Genomic DNA, 26,442 nt, shown 5'->3' with positions numbered 1-26,442 from the left:
TACTTGCAGTAAAAAGTTCAAAGAGATGTATGCATTTTGGAAAAGGCTACTCAAGCAAAGTCCATCCTTTCCCACAAGGAGCACAAAGACAAAGCTCCAACTTTTAGGGTATTTCAAAAGCATTAGCCTTTAAACCACACAGCAAGCTATGTGTCAAATGTGCAGTCATTCTCCATTCCTCAGGCTGTTTCTAAGAAATAGCTTAAGATTCTTCTCTGAAAAAAGCTCTGCATTTGCATTGCCTCCTGGATGAAATACCACTTCCAAAAAAGTATTTGATGGCTTGAGCAGTGCCAACACAGACCCATCAGAGGACACAGCTCCTTCCACGTGCAGTCAGGGTCCCACTCCCCTTACACGACTCCTTCATCCTCCATCAGACAGAGCAGCTTTTATTATCAGTTAATTCACATCAACATCATCCACAGCTCTTTTTCCTATCTAACACACCCTCCAAAGTCCAAATAAAACAGAGGTGGTGGTAGCTTTTCTACAAAATGCTCCCATCTGTGCCTTCAGCTCTTGAGCGTATGCTCAGTATACGTAAGTATATACATAGTTGGGACCAATTTTCCTCTAGTTTTTGTTTTTTATTCATAATAAACGTGATGCTCAGCTGTTTCCTCACCACTACAAGTATCTCAGTCCTTGCCTGCATATCTAAATACTGTTCAGCAGCCATCTAGGTGACACTGCTGCTGGAGCACCAGATTGTGATGCTGCTTCCCGGCCGGGAGCACGCTGGCTTGCTCTGTTAGGTGAGGACACTGAGCAGTTACACACAGTGTTTTAGTTTAAAATGCTGTACAAGCATTAACTAATCTGCCCAGTGCCCTGTGAGGGAGGTGACTATAACTCTCTCCTATTTTACAGATGAAGAAACAGACAGTTTAAGCGATTTGCCCCAGGCCACACAGTGCGGCAGCGGACAGCTGGGATTACCACAACGCTCCGTCCCTGTGTCCCCAGCCAGCCTGTCAGGCTGCTCACACCTCCCCTGTCAGTGGAAAACCAAGGTTCCTGCCTGGCCAAAGGAGAGACTCTCCCTTGGTCAGGCCCCTCAGCAAAGAAGGGGTCTCCTGGAAAAAGGCTCATGCACCTAAACGCAGGGCAAGCTCAGGGTCTCGTGTTTTCAACTCGCCACTGCGCACTCCAAAAGCCTCCAATGGAATTCACTGAATTTTGAAACATACAGGAGCAAGTCACTACAAACTACAGGGGTTTTTATTAATTGAGACCCCCATAAAAATACTGGTAGAGTAAGACAGGCTCCACAGTCTCCTCCTCTTACTACCCCGTGGTTTAAGCTTCTTAGAGCCTTTTAAGACGGATTGAACTAGAGGCTGTTGTCCAACTTTGTCACATCCAATAATCTGAGCGAAGTCTGACATGGCTTTCAGGTGAACCCGTGTAGTTCCTATTTACATGTCTCAGCTAAACCACTTGGAAAGATAGTTCAGTGCCACAGCCCACCAGAGCCTCTAGGACTGTTCTCCTGGACCACCAAAAGGAAAAGGTATTTGAACCAGAAATCAGGATATGTAGATTTCCTCAGCACAGCAGCCTTTCAGTATTTACAGACAGCAAGATTTCTTTACATTTAGATCATTCTTTCCCAGCTCCCTTATTAGTCTGAAAGGACTTGACTGGATTTCCTTATACCATGACTAGTCATTTTTAGGCAGCAGCCCTCTGCTTGCTACAAATACACTGGAAGAGGAAAAAAGTAACCGGGGAACACATTTCATATTGTTGAAATGAAGTCCACCGAAGCCAGATTTTACACGACATGACAACATACTAATGCCAAACTGACACAAATTCTCATCTATGCGTTTTGGCTTTAATGGGTTAATTAGCTTGGCTGGATACAAATTTTAATTATCTGAGTTTGACATTAATGTCCTTGGAGTGTTGTCTATAAGGATTTGGGGAATCATAGACATTATTTTAGTTACTTCTGGAAACTGTGTGTTACACTGGGATTTAAATAGTAAGAACAGACAAGAATAGTGAGAACAGGTTGATCTATTTTGAAAAGTCAGACTTTGTGAAACAGGACAAACTGAAATGAAGCTGAAGCCTAGTGTACTTGGTCTTCAGGGGAGTCTCATGGATGTAACATAGGAAATAATCTCCTTTGAGGATAGGTGACAGGACAGAAATTTTAGACTAAGTGCAACAAAAAATTCTGTATGCAACTGAGATTCTGAGTAAAGATCTTCTTGCTGCCTAACGCAGTTTCTCAAGGAGAAGATAACCAGTCTTAAACACAGTTATATATACACAGAGTGTTGATACAGGCAAGGAAGAACCACCTACCTCAGTCACTGAGAGCAGCTCAGTTCCTCCAGAGCTAGAACCAGGAGGCACAGCCTGAAGGCAGAACCTCAGTAGTTCACACTCCCACCATGGAAATTAAGGGTATTTTAAGTGCATTTTCTTACTTTTAAGGGTCTGCATTAAGTAGATCAGTCATCTGAAGATTTTTAAATGTGTTTCAATAAATCTGTATTTAATCAGCTACAGAATTTTTCGTAGCCAATACTTTTCCAACAAACTGTTACAGGTTACTTGAAACAAGTAAGATCTGCAGTTCTGCAGAAAGCAGTATCTACTAGAAGCTTTTCAAAATACCCTTCTCTGTTTTTCTATTCTTTTCCGTTCGTTTTTCTAGAAATGGAGTTAAGAGTGAAAAGAGAATGCTGATGACTTTTTGTGAACATAGATTTAAGCTCTCTTTTTGCTTGCAACAAGACATGTAAATTCATTCCTTATAACAGCAATTGCAGTAGTTCTTTAAAATGCAATGCAACCCTTTTGTGCAGTAGCTTTTCACCTTTTAAAGACAATCTTCATTCTGTTTTCCATGTTCCCTTGGTACCAAAACCAAAGTCATTTGGATTTTCTTCTGTAAAAATTTGTACAGGCAATTTGGCTTTAGGAACACTAAGTAAATGCAATGCATTTCTCTTTTAGGTTCACACACCTATGTAATTGCTAGAATTATCTGAATACATTTAAATTCCTCCTAAATGAAGGAGGGTGGCATTCAGACAACTCCTCTGCTGCCCAGTAAGAATTATAAAAAAGGTAAGGGCTTATTTGAATCACAGTATGTAACTTACAGAAAGGAGTCTATTCTCCTTATTTTGTTCCAGTGTGTTCTGGTTAAAATACCCAGACTGTGGTCCTGCGAGAAGTCAAACACCTCCTGGGAACTGCAGAACAAATTTAGAGCACTTAGCACTCCATCGACTCAGCTCCTAACTTAACAAGGGTAAGGAAAGAACTGAGGGAGGTTATCAAACTAAGAAGGGATAATCACAAAAAAATGGTAAAAAAAAGTTCAAAAGCATGGCAGCACAAAATTCTCTGCCATGCAGAAAAAGAGCAGAAAAATATTTTGTTTTAATGAAGAAAAGCAAAAGCTAAATCTTTTTGTAACATCACCTGCACTTTTTGTTCTTAACCCCAAAAACTGTGAGTAGACAAGTTTGTGTTACAGTCTTTAGAATATTAGGGAAGATATTTTTACCCTTGGATAAAACATTAAAACCTCTAAAGGCCTCACTCATTCACAGATGGGAAATGGAAAGCCTTCCTATCATGTATTTTGGAGACAAAACCTTTTTTTCTGGAAATGCTGATAAGGAACAAATTCAAACTGGTCCTCATCCACCCGGATCATCTCATTAAAACAATGGTATCTTTTAAACCCTGTATCCTGAGCTATCGGTCAATTTTGATTGACACAAATATTTGTATTAGGGGTTACACACTGCAATTTACAATTGGGGACTATCACAATACTGTATGTTAATGTAATCAGTATCTTCATTTCATGAATTCATTTGCAGCATGACACTGCAAGGGTATTCTTACATATACTGAAGACACAATTGCTAAGTAGTTCAACAATTCTCCTTTAAGTGGGATTTTTTTTTGTCTGATAAATTTTTAACACAATAAAACCACTCCTAGTTCTGTGTGCATGTTTTAATTTCCCACCTTTTAAAATGTTTAGACACTTGGAATACCTAGCATACTGAATTAATCCACAAATATTTACAAGAAAAATCTATTTAATTTCTTTCTATAGTAACTACCACAGGGACTATTGTAATGAAAAATTTCCCATCTTAAGGAATTAATGCGATTACTGATATAGAGAAGAAATGTAATTTATATCATCACAAACACGTAAAAGATATAATCCCATATTCACAAAAGGAATCTTTATTCCCTCTTTGAATTCTAAGACAATACAGTCTTGCCTTGAGGAGAACAGAAATATTATGAAGTACCTTAAGCAAGATAATTGTAGGAGAAAAAAACTACAATTGCATTATTGTTGTGCTAAACTGTGACATACTTAAAAAGCTAATTTCTTTTATTTTAATGGAATTTGGTGTGCATATCCTTTAATCTACTTCACTATTTCTTCACATTTTTACACACAAACACACGTGTAAAGTGTTTCCCATTAGCTGTATTACCTAGTTTAACAAACTGCAATGAATTTAAAACAATTAAAAATATACTTGGCAATTCGATAAACTTCACTCTGTTTATTAACTATTTTGGAACTAACTAAATATCTAGAATGTCACAAAAATGCACAGCAAATTAAAGATCTACTGCAACTCAAATATTATTCAAGAAGACATAATCAATATTTGATGAAAAAGTAACATTTGACATGAGTGACTGTCCCAAATTTTTCCAAATACATTTCAACCAATCACAGTGCTGAACAATTTGCATCTAAATCAAAAGCTAAGCAAACAAAAATGTATCCCCAAAATAGGGCTTTCTACAGCTGTGTCAGTTAAAGTGCATTTAAAATTCAGTACAGTCACCCTTCAATTATTCCTTTCAATTAAATAAATTTTAACGAAGAAATTAATCTACTGTGGCTGGGCATTTCTCTATTCCACAGAAGCAAACATTTTTTCACTCATTCTCCTTTAAAAAGCAAATTTAACAAAACTACTAAGACAGAAAGGATGACCTAATTAGTACCAAGTAATATTTAAAGCTTTTATATATAGTACACTCTTACTGCTACCCCTAACTTCCAAGGCTTTAAACTCACTGATATTGTTTGATTTATCTGGCACTTCTGCTGCTTAAGCATGCAAATTCACATTCTCCATTCTTGTATGCATCCAACATACACAGAAGGAGCCAAATTGTGAAGAAAATACCGTGTACCTGTTAGGCACTGGTGTGCTCAAAGGCCAGCGGGGCAGCCCTGGTGACCAGAGATCTCCCATGCACAGACCCACCCAACTTCAGCCAAAGGCAAGAACAAAAACTCCCCAGAACCAGCAAGAACACTCAAAACTGTTCAAGTAGTCTAGAAACCCTTTTCTACCTGACAATCCCCCTAGGAAACTTAAACCCTGAACAGATGCTCTCCCACTTCTCACCATTCAGCAGAGTGAGACACGAGAGATGACATGCAATGAATATGTGTCTTGTATTTATCTCCTCATAGTCCTAACTCCTGTTAAAGCCCCGAATTATTAGGGCTGCACTAAGTTTGCTTCAGTTATCTGAACAGATCTGACCAGCTAGTTATGAAAAAAACACCCATCTAAATTAAACAGAGTAATATTGGATAAAAAAATGTAGGTCACTGAAAAAACAGACCATCGACAAATATTGCCAGGTTTAGCTCAGCATGAGCCTTCCTTTGCTCAGTTCAGACCCCAATTTCTATATATCAAAGCCTTTAAGCACACACTGGCCTTAAACACATGCTTAAAAAAGCTCTGCCCCGTTAGGACCTTCTGCCTGGCACGCAGGACGTTGGGGACTGCTGGCAGAGTAATCCCCTGCAGTGAGCCTGCCCTCTTTTCCAGCCTGTGACCTACTCTCGGAATTCATGTCCAAAACAAAAAGATTATGTATAAAAAAATCAAACCACGTTGTGTCAATGTGATGATAATGCCCAATACACATCACCCTGTAAACTGTGCTCACAAAATGCCACTGAAACAGAAGTCACACCTATGAAAGCAACTAGAGTGCAACAAACACACAAAAGAGACTTTAAAGTAATACCTGCCAAATATCAGTCTTTCAAATTTGTGCCATAAGCAGCAAATTCATATTACACAGCAATGGGCTGCACGTCTTTCACAAACATAACTTTTTTCCTAATTAGAACAAACTAATAAAATCTCCAATATTCTTCTCTAAGTGGCATTCATTTAGCATGAAAATGGTTTACAGAGTTTAAGCCAGTTGTATTTTTAAGGGAGAAAAGTGTATCAAGGAAAGAGGTATCCTTTTTTCAGAATCATATGTACTAACATGTTTTTTATCATCTAAAACTGAAAACAGTCCTTAAAAAAAAGTTTTTAGTTAATATCAGTGTTTTGGAGCCTCCCACTGGCAGCCATCACACAGCTGAAGTGAACTACCAGCTGAAAGGAGGGTTTATATCCAGTATCAATGACTATTTTACTTTGAAAGAAATTAGTATTTCTGAGTTTGTATTTTAAATGCAATTTAAAAGATCATAAAGGAAAGAATCCAGCATTTATTGTGTGTCTCTCAGCAGACTACTTAATGTTCAAGCATCTACTATGCAAAGGTCAAATCATTTCACTGAATGTAACAGTGACAAAAACATTCTGCAGCACTGAAAAAAATATCAGATTATCAAGGAAAAAGATCTGGACCTGAGATCTCACAAGAGTCACAATAAATAATGTAGATTCAGTTCTTTCTTTCAGTAAGAAAGAAAATTGCAAAGTTGTGTCAGGAGAACCCGATTAAGAAAGATAACAGGTAAAATACAAATTACATACTTTTGGAAAAGCTCTTCATAAAGGAGTATTTGAAAATAATACAGAAAATGAATTTTTATAAAAAAATGCTCAACTCTTTTTACATAAATATTGCCTGCACAGAATTGGAAAAAAAAACTTATTCAGATGGGGAACCTCTAGGGTATTCTGCTGCAGGAAGCAACATAGATAGCTGCAGTCAAACAAAAATCCAGTGTAAATAGTTGTGGTAGTTGTCATATACAGAGGGCAAAGCTGCAGTGAGCACCACAGAGGAACAGAACAGGTTACAGGTAAACCAATATGACAAAAAGCAACTCAAATGTTTGTCTGAAGCAAACAACAAAGGCTAATAGGCACCAATTTATTTTCCATTTTGTTGTGCTTTTTCTTCCTTGACATTTACATCAAATATTTCAGACATTCTTTCTAACATAAAGAAGTTCCAAAGTGCACCATGCACAGCTCTTGCTGGTGGTCCTGGGTCTTCAAAGCCAAGATCTCACCCCCAGCTACGAAGAGCTGCAAACCAACCCAGGACTTGCCTATCCACCCCTGTGATGTGATTCTACGTAACATGAATTGGGTGGTGATCAACTGCAGTGATCTGGGGAGATCGAGATCACTCCACACCAGTGGAATGGCAAGAGCAGGCAGCAGAAATGCAACTGAGCAGCAAGTGAGGGGAAAAAAAAAAAAAAACCAACAAACAGGAGCAAAGTATGTGTAGAGAGAGAGAGAAAAAAAAATGAGAACTACATGGCCAAAAAAAGAAAAAACCCACCAACCAAAACAGAGGACAAGGCAGCAAAGAAATAAGAAACGAGATAAGGGAACAAAATAGAGAGAATAAGGTAACTAAGAGCAAAAGCACAAGGTAGTGTCCACCTGTCCACTTTCTGGAAGAGAACACATCATTTGTCACACTGGAAAAAAGTGAAAGGGTGTTTTTAATTTGGTTTGTTTTTTCTAATTAGACATATCCAATCAAATGTCAAGCAAGGATGGAAAATAAGGTGCTAAACTGGTATTACACCTGAATGTGTCTTCTGTTTGTGAGTTCAACAAAACCAAAAAAAAGGTACCAGTGTAGATATCATTAATTTTATATATTAATACAAAGGTACATAATTTTAGCTATTAAATTATGTTCAGAAACATACATACGTTTTTTCCTGTGCTCAACCAGCTCAATAGCCTGCCTTGCTGAGCATTTTGAAAACCAGTTGTCCCCAAGCAGAACAGTGATCTCATTGGTGTGGACAAGCTTTCCTGGCATGAAGGCAAGAGGACCAAAAGGTACCTGTCAAAGACACAGACATCACTAATGAAAATGTAACTTAGGCAGTCCTGCATGTCTTAGATTTTTTAAAAGGTAAAACGCAGATTTAAAAAAATAAAAATTCTACAGCAGCTATTTAGTGACTAACCCTTCCTAAATATTCAAATGACCAGATCCATTTGACTCTAGCATTGTACTTAGAAAATCTGAAAACCTGTATTTCACCAGACAACTTGTCTTGTGACACAGAACTACAGGACAGCTGAATGCTCACGTGGAAAACAAATTCACTTAATCTGAACATACAAACTTTGATAATACAAATTATTATTTGAGTTATATGCAGACTACATCCATTTCCTAATAAAAGCCAGATTAGCCTTGCTAAAATTTTTTTTAATACTTAAATAGGTATGATCAACTCAAAGGTGAGTTGCCTTTCTCAGTATCTGTCTTGCTAATACTAAGTACCTAGGACTGGGGGTGACACTGGGGTACCAGCAGGACCACAGACAGTGTTTAATCTCACTTTGCTGGGTCATTCACCAGCCTGCAAACCTCAACTTCTGAGGGATGCTCCACAAGCAACCCTCTAATTGCTCTGCACAAGGACAATAGTTTAAAAAAACCAGACAGCATCAGACAGTGCTTGGGTGAGGAGGAACCTTGGCTACCCCTATCCCTGTCCCCTGCACCAGCCCTTGGCATTCTGACCCCCAGGCCCACTGCCACCTGCCTGGCTGCCTGTGGGCTTCAATCATGAAGAAATTAGGAGAGCAAAATCAAATTAGATCTAAAATTGAGGAGGCATAAAGATAAGAACCACATCTATGTCAAGTTCTCTCTTTTTTCAGGGTAAAAAGAGATCTGTCCCAGACAGTTTGTATTGGCTCCTTCTACTTTATTCCTCTGCCTTCCTCAGCACAGCCACTTGCTTTCTCACTGTGTTTGTGCTGAAGCAGAGCACTGGCCTAGTGGATCTGTCTCCCTGGAAAGCGATCTTCCTCTCTTCAATACCCAGGAGGGTACCAGTGCTGGAAACAGTTCTCCAGCAGGCAGGACCCTGACATTAAGACTATGCAGAATGTGCTTTTCCCTACACATGTGCCCTCCCTGACTTGGTTTTAAAGTAGCAGACTGCACGAGTTGCCTGTTCACTCTTCCCCTAAAATGATGAAAGCAAAATTAAAAGCATATGAAAATATTTGGCTAACAGGAAAGGAAGTGTTCCTATACATTTAAAATAACAGATGTGAGTTAACATTGCTGCTTCAACTAAGAATAAGCCCTATCTAGTTTTTTTTTTTAAAGTAACAGTTTCTATGCTTCGAAACAACACAATCATTATGTTTTACATCATGTGGCTACACACAACACTCATGATAAATGGACTACACACAAAATCCAGAGCTGTATCACCAGCACAGGAAAGGGAAACCCTCCCTTTTCCCACATGGTTAAGTGTACTCCAACACTATCTTACTAAAAACCCAGCTCTGAATCTGAGCCAGGCTGCCAGGGAAGGCAGCAGTCAGGCACTGAGTGCTGAAATCTGCCACTCGGTTATGTGCAGTACAACTTCCCTGCCTTCAAAGATGTATCTTGAATTGACCGTGAGAAGGGAAGAGGAAAAAAAAGAGAAACAGAAGCCAATTTGTTCAGCATTTTGGTGAGCACAAGCCAATAGGGCAAATTCTACACAGGAAGCTGTGCAGTTGTTAGGGAAGATTCAGAGCACCAGAAAAGATCGCTATGTCAATGGGAAGATCGGTGGAACAAAAATTAGCAGCACCTTTTTATGTAAAAATCAATGTTCTAGGGTTTATTTCCATGAATCAGGAAATACTATGGCCACTTTCTTCTCAGGAAATGACTAAGTACCGTAATTCAGTCATAATTACAGTTTTCTATACAATAAATTTACATATCAAACATGTCAGGTTTTGTGTTAAGCATTTATGTCATCAGCTTTCAGTTGTCAGTAACACTGTAATTTATAATGGATTTCAAAGAAAGAGAAAGAAACAAAAGCAAAGGTTTAACTATTATCATAATAAATGTAACATTAGTAAGTACTGGCAACCTGCTAACACTTCACCCCCAGTGAAGGCAGCCCAGATTTTAACAGTTTTAGCCCATTTTCTTGTGAGACCTCTGCCATGTACATACCATGATATCATAGGACAACTTGTCAGGCAGTGTTTGGAGTCGCTCCTGAAGAGCCTCATAATCACTCTCCACCTTCTTCCTGTTAACAAATACAAGTCGATTCAATTTCACAGCTAAAGTAAAGAGTTAATGTTTTTCTGCCAGTAAATCAAAAACACACCAAAAATACAGAAAAACGAGCTATTTTACTCAAACACATACAGTTGATAGACTAGTAAGTCATTTATAAAAGACATGGGATGACGAACATAATAGCTAGGTTATTTTCTAATAATGTGTATTTAGATAGGCACATGATTATTTAAGATTGTGCATGTCTCGTTCTGAATCAGACTTTTTCCCGGTGCAAAGAAGCAGTTCTTTCACTAGGATTTGGAGTATCTCACTGCATGTTCAAGTTATAACACCACCAATATTTAGAAAAAGAACTGAAAATCCAGTTTATGCTTTTAAGAGGCAAATTCTTCAAACTATCATTTGTAATACAGAGCTGATGACCTTGGTTTGAGCTGACATAAATGGGCAAAATTTCAATGAATTCTGATTTTCCCATGAACTTTGTGTTACTACCAGGAGTCAACACTCCTGGAAGATGGCTTGACCACCAGGATTCTGTCACATCTTCAAGCCCAGAGGAGGGACAGTACAGGTGAGGAGCATCCCTTCTGATACTTCTCCATCCAAAATGTAAATAAGGCTCATGCTACATGTTGCTACCCAGGAGTGAAATGGTTTGGTGAACTGGGACAAGGTATTCATAGCCATGGCAGACACCTGGCATTTCACAGGACTTTCCAAGAAACAGCATTTCAGTGGCTGCAGGGATTTTACTTTGTGTGCAAAACAAGCAACTACACTCCCTCTAAAAAAGCCTTCTTTTGTAAAGACATTCTTAAATACTTAAATTTGTCTGGAAAAAGTCTTTTAATGGACCCCTGCCATTCTGAAGACAGTCAGAAATCAGCTCCTGCATGAAGTAGCTGGCATATAAATGTCACGTTTGATGATATTGTTTACTTGTACTTCAAAACACTAAACATATATATATGGTAGTAAACTCTGCAATAAAAGGCAACTGAAAGCACAGGGCAGCACACTTAACAACGCTGACCCAAGATGCAAATTACAGGTTTTCTGAGGATGATTCAGGAAAGCAATCTATAAATGGTCTGAAAAATGAATGTCATAGTTGACACCACAACTCTCAAAATATTACAATTAATTTTCTTAGAGTCATAAGCAGAGTGAAATCTTTTTTAGCATTTGTTATGAAAAATTATCTGATACTCTTATGTTTTGACTCATTTGCTTCACAGTTGAACTCTGGTGTAACAATCCTACTTCATACCTACTTTAAGTTGTTGAACTCGTCCTGAAAAAAATAATTTTGGTTTTCATGCCACTTGGACATTAAAACCATGTTCCACATAACTGATTTACAAAAGATGCTTGCTGCTGCTTTGCTCTGACAGCAGATTTCTCCCAGACATTTTCGGCAAGTCCTTCTGCCCACTGCCCACATCAGAGTGAAAACATAATTCACCTCCTTCAAAGAGGAAGGACAAACTCATGAATCTTAGCAAAATGCACTGAGATGTTTTGGGGGAGGAAGGAATATAATGAAAGCTTGGTGTCAACAATAACAATCCATTACTTAATGCTATTTACAGAACCCAGCCTTGCCTCAGAGAGATCTGGGTTTGAGAAATGGACTCCACGCAGCCACTGAAAAACAAACATGAACGCCAAGCCAAAGGCCTGGCCCATGTCTCAAATGCAGAGAGAGGACTCCATGGGAAGAGCCTGGTATGATAACCGCCCACTCACAGCAAGATTAAACATTCCCATCTTTACATGGCTGAAAGTCACTCAACATTTCCTCATTAACTTGAAAACTAACTGTCTTTAAGGTCTGACTGCTGCGTGTTACTGAATAATCTGATCAGGGTCCAGGAGAAATCACTTGCCACAGAAGCTGTGCTACTTTAGAAGCAAAGCATCCTGCTTTTTGTTCTGGGACTGCTGCCCTTTGCTGAGCAAACCTCCACCATGGCAACCTCTAGAAGTAGGGTCACATCCTGAACTGGGCCATGGAGATAAAGAAAATTTGTATTAATCCTTTTAAATAATTGGCCTGAAACAGCACTACTTAAGGAAGGAAGCTGACCTCCCTCTTCACGTATAGCTGATGGTTCCACAAGCTCTGGGGTGTGCCAGTGCTACAGTCTGTCACAACAGGCAATGAAGAACCGAAGTGAACAGGGAGGAAGAACACTGGGACTCCAGCTATGAACATGTCCCCAGAAAGGGAAATGCATGTTTAGCTATTAATCCCATACCCAACCCATTATTGGATTCATGGCTTTAGAAATATACTTGAAAAAGTACACTGAAAAATTAAAAAGAAAATAATTTAATGGAAATATATTGAAGCTGAGCATTTTAAAACCCTATTGTTATTCACTCAATTCTATTTAACATTCTTCTGTGTCACTGACTACTTAGAAGGTCTTATATGAACAAATTACTCAGTTGAAATAAGAGCACTCAGCTCTTGGCACAATCAAGATCTAAATAAGAGTACTAAATTTTAATTTTTTTTATGAAGTAAAGATTGTATGGATGCTATACAAACTGTTTTTCTATATAAAAGAAATCAGTAAGTTATTTTTTTTCTTTAGAGGTTCTGTGCCCAAAACCCCCAAGTTCATGGGGTCATGGCCAGAATTTGCATAAAAAACAAACACAGGAGCAACTCCTCCTTCCACAGACAACACCCCCCAGCCCACTCCACAAACCTCAGCCACTGAAAACAGGGAAATAATTGTCACAATTTTCCAAACTTTCAAAAATCTGTTCCAATTTTACAGCTTTCTGCCTAATAGTTTCTTTCTGAAAAATACTGTCTCTTAATGGAAGAATGCACATTCAGAATTTCACATGGGACCCAATAGGTACAGACACTGCAAAGCCCCAGAGAAAGGGCATGAGCTGGAGATATTCTGCCTGCCTTCACTGCAGCAGCACCAGTAGGCACTTCAATATTTCCCTTATTGAAAATTAATGCAGCCTCTGAATTTTAAACATAAATGAAACATATTAGTTTTAGATTATTTTTGCAAGCCAATAGTCAGAATTTAATATGATGATGTGTATAGATTGCCTTGATTTTTTTCCTCTTATCCAGCGCTTGCAGCCTATGTGCATTTAAACTAAAAACATTTGATACACACTAAATATAAATTATTTGCTTGGAGATCTTTCAGGCATGAAGAAAAAGCCTCTTAAAATAAATTTAAAATATTATATGCTTGATGGTGTATAACCAAAGGTTTAATCTCACCACTAAAGGGGCAGTTGCTGTGATTCTGCAATAACCCTGCAGACAATAATCAAGACAGCTCCTGTTGTTCTCTCAGTAAAATCATGGTAAACACAGCATGGATATATTGTAATTTGATATCTGTAAGATCAACTGTTCTATCTCACAGTAACTCATAAGATTTCATTCACCATTAAATGTACATTTTCCTCAGATGCCATACAAAACTGTTATTTACTAGGTATGTTTTCTATTAACCATAGACTGCCAACAGAGAAAAAAATGCCCAGAGATAATTTTTTTACATAATAAACCATTTATTTTAAGTATTAAAAACTAAGCTTTAGTACATAGTTTACTGGGGGGTGGGGAAACAGTGAAACATTACTTTCCCCATTGTTTCAGCACATGGAAGGGGCAAGTGGAATTTCACTACTTGCTCCATAGTTAGAAAACAACAATAATTCTACCCTGGGAGCACCTTTTCACCATTCCAGCAAATTAAGCATTCAGCCAACAAGGTTACTTGGGCAAAAATGACAGATGAGATAGGTATTTAAGGCAGAAGTATAAACACTAAGGCTCACTGTCTTTGTGATTTAATTGTATCAGTGAGAAATAAATATATTTTAAGGAGAGTACATTGCAACAATTCTGAGCTATCGCTAACTATAATCCCCAAACACTCTAGCAGGATTTGACTCACACCAGAATAAACAGCAATACTTTACTAAAACATAACTAGGTTACTCATCAGTATTTTAGACATGTAGACTTTTTTTTACTTACCAGTGCTGGATTTTTTCTTGGCAGCCAGTGACCACCTGTCATTAAAACAGATAACTACTCATGAAAAAAACAAGGCTAAGCACACAGCTGCAATGTCAATGCATCAGAAACTAGAACAGGAGCTTTACAGATTTGGTGCTGTCTCTATCCACATTTTTATTTGTCAGGGCAAAGGCGTGTGAATGGTCGTTCTTAAGCAGCACACTTTATCACAGGCTAATGCAGAGTGATAACCACAGAAAAAAATTGCAGCTTTTCACTTCTTATTTTGGTACAATACCTGCTCCGTAACTATTACGTGACACACGATCGGAGATAAGCTGCAGTTTGTGCAATCTGCCGATCTATTTTCAGTGTTATAGGTTTGCAGAATAAGAAAACAACATAAATTATAACAAGACATCAATGTAACTCCCATACTCAGTCATTAAAAAGCAAAACAAATGAACCTCACAGCATCAAAAACATTTTTCCTCTATCAGTACATCAACGAATGTTTCCACTGGCCATTTTAACTTGAAAAAGCACAAATTAACTTTGTGCTGCGTAAATATGTGGATGTTTGACACCATGATGGGCTGCTGGATTCTCTTCTATTCTTTCTGGGTGTCAAAAGAGGTAAGTTTTAATATAAATAATTCACTTCCTTCCTTATGCCACAGGCTTTCCCAAGAGATACAAAAGAATTTACAAAATAAAGCACATTGTTAAAATCAAACACTTTTATCTTTTTTAACTGAAACTTTTCAGACTATATATATAGCAAACAGGCAGGATGCTGAAACCTGTGACCTTCTCTGCCACAATTACGTGGAGATTTTGTCCTTCAAAACATATTCTGATCTCTGAATAAGGGTTACCAAAAATACAACACAAACAATTTCATTCAATTATATGAAATGCAATGAAGGCACAAGGCAGTTAAATATGTCTAGACAGCTTCTCAATATAAGCATTTTCTAGATTTTTTTTTTACAAATTTCGTTTTTCCTATAGCCAAAATAATGCTAACATTTGAAAGCAATTAATGAGAAAATTTGCAGAGAAAACAATAACATACATTCAAGTACCACTGAAATCACTGGAGCAGATAATTCTTTTTTTTTTTCCCCAAACAACAGAATGAAAGACAAATTTTTTTTTCAGTTAGCATATGTGCAGCTTTTGCACAACAGATCTCAGACCCTGCACTTTTTATACTCATGTGGGAGTAAAAAAAAATGGGAGTACTTTGTGAGCTATTAATTCTTTAAACAGAGCAAAGTTCTTAAATGAAAAGGATCAGCTTTACATTTGTGGTTATGTTATTTCATAATCCATCAGGAAAGTCAGCCAGGTAGCTCATCCCATATAAGCCAAGTTTAAATTTATCATTTGCTTTAAACTCCTACAAATCAAATGCCTCGCAAATATCTTCCTTAATGTGCAAGCTAACTGTTTTTAAGCCTGAGAGTAAATACACAGACTTGTACAGGACATCAACCCAGAAATCTAGCTCATACTATTAATATTAAGCCCATTTTAAGAGTAAAGTTTCTGCAGAAGGCATAAATTGTCTGGTAACAAAGCTAAGGCACACTGGAGCCCACCACTAACAAGTTGAGGACTCTGAGCCTATTCTGTCCACATCCTTCATCCTTTCACACTTGGCAGTGATTGTGAAGTACACAACATAATTTAGCATACAAAAATGTTTATGAAATCCTTTAAGAAAGTTTCAATTTAATTGCCCCATTACAGATGAAGATGGAAAAGACGGGAAGCTTTCCATTCCCAATACATGACTTTCCATGCATGAAGTGAGCTGAAAGCACAAAAAGAAAAGCCTTGCAAACCGTAAGAGCAGCATGTTCATTAACCTCTACATGATAATCCTTTCATAGCTGCATATTAACTAGTTACATATTCATAATCATTTACATTATTTAGAGGACCTTCTATGAAAATTTCCAGGCTATATCCATTAGCCACAATGTTAAAGGTTACAGAAGATAGTCTACTTAATGTTTCCAGGAAGCTTTTTTAATTAGTAAATATGTAAATTGGGCACATATGCTTTTTATGTTTTTTAAAAATAGTCCATCAGTAAAACAGCATAGGGGCATATGCTGTTTCCATCACCCTTTATCCCCCTTTAAAAAAAAAAAAAGAGAAAAATCAGTAACACCAATCAATTTTAATTTAATTCTTCTTCTTTGATATAATCTCTCTTGAAAGGATACCAAAGGGTGGAATGAACAACAAACCTTTTCATTTCAGTGGCCAGCATAAAATGAGACCTTTTACAGAAGTGCTAACATATACCACCTTAAAAATGTTGCAGGCTACACTTCTGGAACTGAAGTCTATTAAAAGAATAGAGAGAATAAATATTGAAAAACAGATGGAGATCAATTATGCATATGACCTTTATTAGGTCAGTCCCACCATTTGGATAACAACTGGTCTTATCACAGCAAAGAAAAAAATAGATAAATATATAAACAAATATTTGATTCTTTGCCTTTAATCAAACACAGAAAAGTCATTAGTCTATCTTCCACACATAATTTATATACAGAGTTACAATTAAAGAATGAAAAACCCTTTTAGGATAAATAAAATAAATGACCTGCTTGTTTGTACACTTGAGTTCAATTTACCTGGACAGCTAGTGCCACCAAGTATGCCTTACTTTTAAGGCATCATAGTGAAGTGGTATCAACGAACTCTGAATTCTCCCCTTTTAGCATAAAAGTGTATGAGTTTGTGAATGCACATGGTTATCAGTGGCTTATCTGCATACTAAAATATTCATTAAACTACTCTTGCAGCAAACTTAACATTACCTAATCATGGGTCGGGTTATTAAAACAGGATCCACTGTCGGAAAACATATTCCACAGTCTTAAAAGAAAGCAAATAGGCAAATATCTTGTTTCCTTCCTCTTTGCCAACAGCAAGTTGTTAAAATGCAGTGCTTCTCAAGCCCCTGACCTGCCAGAGCCACACCTGCGAGCTCCACAAGCAGCCCCTGGGGCCAGGGGAGAGGCCATGCCCGCACACCTGTAACCCAAGGTGTAATTCCTGCTGGATTAAACCCAAACCCTTACAGCAGGAGATTGTGCGCTTGTTCTGCTCTCACTGCTACGTGCCTGAGCTATTTCTAGAGATGCCTGCGTTGCTGCTTTTAGGGAATCTCTCCTTCCTAGGTGTCACAAGCAGAGCACGAGGATCAGCTTTAGACCTGCGATCACATCCCAGGTGTCCCCAATTCCACCGTGCCAGTGTGATCCCTGGGCGCCTTGCAGGCTAATGACTCCAAATTACCCCCAGGCAACTCCTATCAGCCAGCCAAGGACTTCATTAGCTGACCAAAGGCAGAGAATTCCTTCTATCTGCAACACATTCTCTCTTCCCAGTCTATCTATTTATACTCTACCTTCTCCATGATCTTGCATTTGAAGAGTGCAAACTCTCCTCCATGAATTCAAGTGAGCAGCAATTTGAAAAAGCACTGCACTGATTCTGCAGGCTGAGTTACAACCACTAACTCTGGCCAGGGCTGGGAAGAGAAGCCAGAGCTCCTAACTCAGCAGCCAGGCACTACAATCACTTACGACGTTTCCCTGGCAATGAGGACAGGTGAGAAGGATGCTGTAGCACAAAGCAGATCCTTACCTGTGTGTGCCATGGGTCTCTAACCTATTCCACATTACCCCAGCAGGTCTTCACCCTCCTATACAAGGGCACTTCTTTCCTGCACCTTATTCTTCCGTATCTGTTCCTTCTGCACGTGCTCCCATTACTCACAGCTGAATATAATTCTCTGTGGTGCTTCTGATTAACAAAGTGGTGGCACAAGGAGTTCTGTTCTCTCCCTTCCCAGACGATGTTGTTTTATTCAGGTACTTCTCCAAGGTGGAGTGCATGCACGTGAATGTTTCTCTCTACTGAGCATCTGGGCACTGCCTACAAAGGTGCTGGGTTTAGCACACAGAGGGCAATTCTCTCTCATCTCTTCTGAACAGCAACAAGACAAACTGCCAAGTCAGAACCTTATTTATGTCTCAGCTTCTGAAAAATTTTAAGTAACAGAGCTGGTCCTGGTAACACCTGCAGGCAGTTTGGGGTACCAATGCTAAAACCTGCTGTATGTGAGTCATGCAGTTACCTTGAAATCCAGAGGAGAAACTTTTAAAGTTTTTAAGATGAAAGTTAAATTCAATTAAAATGGTGAAAATAAAAATGTCGCATCAGATTAGGAAGAGGTCCTAAACAAATGAGGCTATTTCCACACTTGCAAGTATGAAGGTGGAAATCTGCAGCACAGCACAAAAGCAAAGTTTCTTTTTAAACAAATTGCAAGTTAGGCATCTAAGAGGCCAAGCAAACGTCTGCTGGTTTTACACGTACACTTGAGTATTTTGCTTCTAAAGCGTGGCTCACAATCTGGCTGGTCTTCTGAAACTAGAAGCTAGAGACACAGATCTAATCCCAGCTCTGATTCTGTTTCTTCTATATGGCCTTGAGCAAATCACAACCTCTCAGTCTACATTTCTTCATCTGCAAAATGGGGATAATAGTATTAACCTACCCACCTCAGAGTGTTTAATGATGATTAATTAATGTGAGAAAAGCACTCTAAAGATGTAAGAGCACTATATAAGTGATAAAGCATTATTTACCACTTGAAAAGTAATCTGAATAAAATCAGATATGCAAGTAATTTGTTTACATGTAGCAATAATATAATTTGTGACTATTTAATCTTGAATTAGTCTCACTTTAAACATCCCTTTCAATCACATTTCCAGTTACTTAGGGAAAATGACAGTATGGAATACTTTTTGTGGAAGCAAAGCAAGTAATGAGGTGGTAATTAAAGTAAGGGTCTAATAAAGTCTAAAACCAATGACTTGCCTTCAGGAGACTGTCCCTGCAATTTGGGACTGTAAAAATATCTCAGTTTCAACCTTAGGTCCTGTTGTTCAGAACCTTCCACCAATGTAAGCTGGCTTCCTGAAATGCAGATCCATGTTTTCAAGGACTGCAATAAATCCAACATCATTTCCACTACTGACTTCCTTCAGGTGACTCCAACTCTGCAGATCTAAATGTTAAATCTTCCACATTCAAGTATTCCCTGCAGTTGATACATGCACATGAGCTGCCTCTGTCTGGAAATGTTTGCAGTATCAACACCCTCTCCAACATGCAACTCATTCTGAGATTTCCCTCTTGTACCCCCAAACACTAAAATTTTACCCATAACCAGTTCACAATACCACTTTATATTACAGAACAACACTAATGGGTGGTCAAATATTTAACCATCTCTTGGTAACAAGCATGTTAACAAGCCACAGAAAAAATAAACATTTAAAATGGATTTTCATTTCTTCCTCTAGGAAACTACACAGTATTTGCCTAAAACACAGCAATCACTGATGGAGAAAGACAGAATTAACATTTGTACAATTGTTTTTCCTAGAGCCCCATTTTCAATCAAAAAATGAAATAAAACTATTAAAAATTCTTCAGTCTGTTGGCACACTGTATGATCTAATGCAAAACAAAGAAAGCATGTCTGAGCTCTCATATTCATTTATTAAATCATATTACTCAAAAACACTACATTTCAACAAATTATTAACATAAAACCCCCTTTGGGTGGAAACTGTTGCCTTTTGAAGAAATGTGTTTGGGAAGAATACTGAAGGAAAAAAGAGAAAGAAATCTGAATCATGGCAAACATTTCTTCCTAAAGGAAAAAATCTTACTTAGAAATATAGCCACAACTTTTACCTTTCTTTACAAGAAAAGAAGTGAAGATCTACTATTTTTATGTTAATTGTGTACACATCTGTGGGTCTTGCAGTTTTGCAGAAAAAGTAGCACATAACTATTATTTATCAATAAATAAGTGCTAAGTTCTGATCAAAATTATTCTGGGGGAGCTTGAAAACTCTACACAGCAAAAATCCCAAGGGCAGCAGGATGTCTTCTGCTGAGTGAGTTCCATTAACTCTGAACTAGCTGAACTGGAGCAAGTGAGGAACACACTGGAGTAAGACCTCATCCTTCACTGGCAGCAAGCCAGCATCCATGTCCTGTGACTTCATCTTGAGACAGAGATAAGAACTCAAAACTTTCTGTTTTAGCTGAGGTCAGGTAAACATATTTGTGTGTCTACACCATACCCAGGCTCGCCCAGGTACCCAGAGGGCAGCAGAGCAGCACACGCACAGAACTCCCACGTGATCTAAGCAACCCAACATCTCAAGCAGGTTTTGCAAGCTTTGATGGAGTTTACGGTGTAACAACTACGCTGTTAGCAAAACCTAAGCTTAACTAGCTTAAAATTGCCATGAGCTGTGAGACCTGCCTCACAGACGTAGCTGCAGGCTGTGGTTCAGCTTTCAGCCACAGTCCTGAGTAAACTCAGCATCATCCCTCCCTGGCTCCTGCTACTCAGTTCCACTGTCTCATCCTCCCAACCCCGACACAATCTGTTGACAGATATTTGTAACCACATTAAGGATCCACACTGGATGAAAAATAGTCCAGGAAGAAAAAAAAAAAAAGGCAAAAAAGGTCAACAGTAAAGTTTGGTTTTAAGCTGGATCCCAGTCCAGTTCACTGAGCACTGTCACAAATGTGCCACCCCAGAATAGCTGAAAGACTGAAAAAAGTAGACACACACTACAAAGTTGATCAAATTTAATTCATTTGGACAACACATGTGACCATTAACGAAAATTTTGACCAAGCGTCTGAGACTGTTGCTCCTGTGCTGCAGCCTATGCTAACAGACAAGAGGAACCACAAAACTCAATGCCCTCACCACACAAACACAAAGCCTTAGTGCACTTGCTGCTCTGAAGGCCTCAAGAGACAAGCTCTGAGCCAGCATATCCACCTGCAACACTGGAAGCTCAGATTAAAACAGAATACAATTTCACAGTCTCAAAGGATGAAAGAAGTACTTGAAACAAGGAGCATCCAAATGGACCTGAGAAGACAGGTTACGAGCTTAACTTATGGAATGGAGATCTGCAAAGATACTGAAGATGATTCCCAAATTGTACCCTGGTCACTGCATCTACTTCACAGCATCTGTAAGAGCAGCACAGTTCAGTCACATTTAAATTTTGTGCATATAATCTCATCTACACATTTTAGTTACCAGTGAAGTCGGACACACACTGGCTTGCCTCCTCCAGAATAAAGGCAATGCTTTTTAAACTCTTTTGTGAACAGTCTCCTTCAATTACCATTAAAAAACCTACTGAGGATCTGTTAATTTATTTCACAGCTCTTGACACTATATAAACTAGTGGGTATTTAATTCATACTAATAAGAACATGGACAAACATTGATTAAAAAAGTAAAAGTGATGATCAATTAACACTGGAGGAACAATAAGTATTCCATAAAAAGCTTCCAGGTAATGACTGAATTAGCCCTTTTACTTGAAAGCAGCACATGAGAAAACATTAGTGGAACCACTGGACAGGGTGAAGTGTATGTCATCACAAATTTCCAAACAGGTAATTGTCCAGGGACCTTTTAAACAGGAATATGGCAAATAAAGCTTCACACAGATTATTTTTAAAACGAGCACATCAAACCAAGCTTCAGACACTCTGTTCCCTTTTCTCGAACAGTTCTTGTGCAAAATGAAGTCATGATGTACCGGTGGCTCATACCCAGGCTTCCTCTGGATCCTGTGAACTTGAACATAGACTGGAAAAAGTGCAAACCGTGGGAGACACTGCACTGGAAAGCACATCTGAGTCTCATCTCTGAGTCCGTAGGCAAGCACTTCCAGATTTCCAGTGGCTCCCGCAGCAGCATGGAGTGTACAAGACCCTACTCAGCCTCACTGCTCTTTTTCAGACTGCAGGAACAGCTCTAAAACTGGCAAGTTGCCGATTTCACAGCACAGATAATACTTGCAAAGGGCAAACAGAAGCAGTCAGCCCCAGAAGCAAATCATATAAGAAGAGAAAACAATCTAAAGGAGTTTAGGATTCTGTGATTTGTTTCTCTATAACCCACCTACAAGGTGTTTAACTGTCAAAAAACTTTAGGTACCCAGGATCTTGAAAATAATTTGGAAATTAAAGATCATACAGCTCTACCATTTAAATTCATAAAAATTAAGAATATGTCATGATGCACAGTGGACAATGAGTTACAGTAAGAGCTGCACTCAATCTAATTGTACTTTGCTGTCATGATGAGTGACAGGAGAGTCACTTCCTTGTCCTAATTTTCCTAAAAGGAAAATAAAAAAATGTGTTTGTCAGTGCAATACAAAAAAAAAAAAAAAATCATATTGCCATCTAATACTGGAATCCTTTAGATTCTCCATGCCTGTGTCTGTACTCTGCAAAGGTCTCTTGGGTCTAATTGGTTCTGTAATGTCTCCCATTACACATATTGTCATTGCATTGCTCAGGAACTATAGAACATATCATCCCACCGTAAATTCACTGTCTAAAAAAGTCTTTCCAAATCATACACATCCGACTTGTCAACTTCCCATCAGTTAGTAATCCCAACCCACTTGATTGCAGGAATAAATGTATGTCAAACATTATGTTTAAACGCAGGCCCTATAGCATGAGAAACCTCCTATTTAAATATTCATTCTGTAATTCCTGCACTAACTTGCAATAGATTTACTGCAGTATTTTCAGCTAACATATATTGCTTTTTCAAGTAATCCATGATACATACATTATTATACTCTTCTTACAGAAATATTCAAAACTTTACGCAGGCATTGTGCTTCCAATTATGGACTTTATCATGAAAATTACTAGATATTCTTCTATAATTTATCCCCAAGATACACATTCTAAGTCATGTTTTTATACAAAGTGCCTTTAGTAGGAGCACTGAAAATTGCTTTTAACAGTTTGGTCTTACTATCACCACAAATTAACAAGATGAAATCTGTCCAACAGGCAAGCAGTCCTAAACAAGAATTTAAATTACTTTTCACCAGGGGTCCTAAACCTGGAAGTTGCAGCCTCCATCCGAATAAAGACAGAAAGTCATGAACATCCTGTTCCTTCAGTATTTTTAAGCAGGAAGGAAGCCTCAGTTCACAAGTTCTTCAGGGCAGCTCTTTAGCGCTTAAAAGCTCAAAGCCATAGCTGAACCAGGGCTGTACAATGGCCTGAGTGTTAAAATAACCAACCACAATTCAAATATTATCTTTAATGCTGCAGATAGGTACTGCTGTATTCCACAATTCCACTAAAGGTTGCCTTCAGATTAATGGGAATAAATAGGTTTCCTTATACTTAATCAAGCGTCACTGGGACAGCTTGATTTAATCCCAGTAATTAAAAGAAATGGATTTACCTACTTAAATGCCAGCATATAGAAATACTGTTCTGCCTAAGTAACTTTACTATTTGCTATGATCCTCACACTACAATTACTACTTTACCAAAGTACTGGATAACTAATTCTCCTTCATCTTTGTGCTGAGACCAAAACAGGAGCCTTCAACTTCAGTGATTTTGCGGGAAAAATACGGATCTCCAAGACGAGGCAGCTGAAATGAAAAGACCTCCTCCATCTTAAAATACAATATTTTCATAACTGAAAATACCACTGTAATCCAATTATATATATTCATTGCATAGAAGGAAAGTCTACTATATCTTCATCATGACACTCCATTGTAACCAAGATATGTAGTTCTTTAGTATAATTTCATATTGAAGCTGAAGTGTTCCATTTTTTTCATCCAATTTGCAGAAATTATGTAAAGTTTCCCTATGATAAAATATAACTTTGGTACATCAGCCTAACAGAGGCTTAATTAATGGTCTCCTGGGCCTCTTTTCCACCGGAGCAGATCTGTTTAAGAGGAGTCTTAAACTTGCTTACAGAGGGGTCTTACCATGAACTGGGAATAATTCTCTATGGCTACGGCAGACATGTGCTTACACATTAGGCTTGACACTAATGTACCAGGGAAATTATTCTTCACCAGATTCCACCACCTTGAAAATTAACCGAAGGAGCCCAAGCAGACAAGTTACTATCACCAATTATTGGCATAATGGGTTCCTATCCGTGCAGAACAGATGATGTGGAGTATTCCAGCAGACCCTCTTACTGTTCATCCACATTAACGGTCAGTTGGCTACACAGGTCTTTTAGTAATGATCTAATGGGTATTGAAAAGCAGACACATTTGTGCACACAATACTCCAGACAAGGCACATTTTTAGACCACATAAGTGTTACTCACTTTTCTTAACTAAACCAGCATGTGGCAAAATACAGGCTGAAGATAAAATCTTCCATTGTAACCGAGGAACTCTTATGTGCATCTTACAATCTGCTTAGAAAAATTTTAATCAGGTGGGCAGAAAAAGTGAAAGGTCTGCAGACTGGGAAAACGTATTTGTACCAGTAACACCCTGCACAGGACCACAGATTATTTTCACAGTGACTCCTGCACCTACACAGAGCTCACTGCAACGCTGGAACCTACGAGCCCCAAATCACACTCCTTAAGTTTTCAGGGCCCACTTGAGTTAGATCATGAGTTTAATCTACAGGAAAAAGTATCCTGAGTTTTGTGCTATGGTCTCAGGTGGAACCAGCCTCTGAACTCTGGGGAATAATTTCTACAGAAGAGTCTGGTTCTTTGAAACCCATTTCAGATATAACCAATGATTTTTAAGGCAAGTCATGAACAGTTAAGTTTTGATACACGCTCTCTTCAAGCTGGCCCAGGAGCACACTGGACCCCGGGATGACGCAGGTCACAGACACGGCTGGGCCCTGCGCGGGCAGTTTTGAAGGCGTGACTGTTCCGGAGGCCGGAAAAATCACCGAGAGGCACGAAGAGTATGAAAACACGCGTTCATGGGCGCGCCGGTGCCCACGGCGGGCTGGGGCAGCACCGGGACGGGGGGTGCCGGCAGGACCTCCCCTCCTGCCGCCTCCCGGCCTCGCTCCCCGCCGCCCCCCGGGCGGCGTGTCCGGGGGCGGTGTGTCCCGGGCCGCTGTGTCCCGGGGCCGCTGTGTCCCGGGGCCGCTGTGTCCCGGGGTCGCTGTGTCCCGGGGTCGCTGTGTCCCGGGGTCGCTGTGTCCCGGGGCCGCTGTGTCCCGGGGCCGCTGTGTCCCGGGGGCGGTGTGTCCCGGGGCCGCTGTGTCCCGGGGCCGCTGTGTCCCGGGCCGCTGTGTCCCGGGGGGCGCGGCCCCGGCCCGGGGGTCTCCGGGGGTCTCCGGGTGCCCCGGCCCGCCTCGCCCGCCGCCCGTGACGTCACGTGGCCACGTGCCCTCCCCCGCCCCGGGCCCCCCCGGGCCCGGCCCGCGCCCCCCGCCCCCCGCGCCCCGCGCCCCCCGGCCCGGCCCCGGTGCCCTCTTTACCTTCTCGTGCTCCCGGCGGAGCCGCCCCAGCAGCGCGGGGCTCAGCGGCGAGGCGCCGCCGCCGGGGGCCTCCATGCGGGCTGGGCCGCGCCGGCGGTCTCCGGGGGAGCGGGGAAAGGGGGGCGAGGGAAAGCGGCCGGGCTGGGCCGATCTCCTCAGCAGGGCGAATGAGTCCTATAAAAATGTTTGTGCAGGGCGAAGCGCCGGCTCCAGAGCCGCATCCACGCGGGGGCCGCCGCCGCCTGGGCCCGGGGCGCCGCCGCTGCCGGGGGAAGAAGCATCTCAGTGTCGCATTCTGGGCCGCGCCGCCGCCGCCTGGGCCCGGCTCCCGCTGCGCCGGGGGAGCGCCGGGGGAGAGCCGGCCGTGGGTGCCGGCGGTGGGTCCGGCCGCGCCGCCGCCCGCCCGCCTGCTGCACTCTGGGTACGCGCCCGCGGCCCGCGGGAGGCACCCGGCTGCGAGCCGCGAGAGGCGGGCGCTCCACACCCCCTGCCCGGCCCGGCCCCCGCGCCGGGGTCCGGCACCCCCCGGAGCTGCCTGGCAGCCTGGGCCGCCCCGGTGCCCCCGGGCCCGGTGCTCGGGAGCGCAGGCCCCGGGCGCCAAGGCCTCGGCATCAGAAAGCGAAGCAGCGGCTGTAAGGCGCTCAGATGGGCCTGCACTAATTACGGATCGACCGACGGACAGAGC

General features: G+C 40.4%; 1 protein-coding gene across 1 annotated transcript in view; it reads right to left on the bottom strand.

Moving 5' to 3' along the window:
- URI1 (URI1 prefoldin like chaperone) overlaps nucleotides 1-26,120 on the bottom strand; it is a 41,191-nt gene extending 15,071 nt beyond the window's left edge. The window contains exons 1-4 of the mRNA XM_032121490.1: nucleotides 25,758-26,120; nucleotides 14,366-14,400; nucleotides 10,255-10,333; nucleotides 7,971-8,106 (exon numbers count right to left, since the gene is read on the bottom strand). Of these exons, the coding sequence (XP_031977381.1) occupies nucleotides 7,971-8,106; nucleotides 10,255-10,333; nucleotides 14,366-14,400; nucleotides 25,758-25,832 (325 nt within the window). The 5' untranslated portion in view covers nucleotides 25,833-26,120. The remainder of the gene's footprint in view (nucleotides 1-7,970; nucleotides 8,107-10,254; nucleotides 10,334-14,365; nucleotides 14,401-25,757) is intronic.
- Nucleotides 26,121-26,442: the final 322 nt, after the last annotated feature.

This window comes from Corvus moneduloides, chromosome 12 (assembly GCF_009650955.1).
Source record: "Corvus moneduloides isolate bCorMon1 chromosome 12, bCorMon1.pri, whole genome shotgun sequence".
Taxonomy (NCBI): Eukaryota; Metazoa; Chordata; class Aves; order Passeriformes; family Corvidae; genus Corvus; species Corvus moneduloides.
The sequence above is the reverse complement of the archived record's forward strand: the minus strand, read 5'-3'. Positions and strand labels throughout refer to the sequence as shown.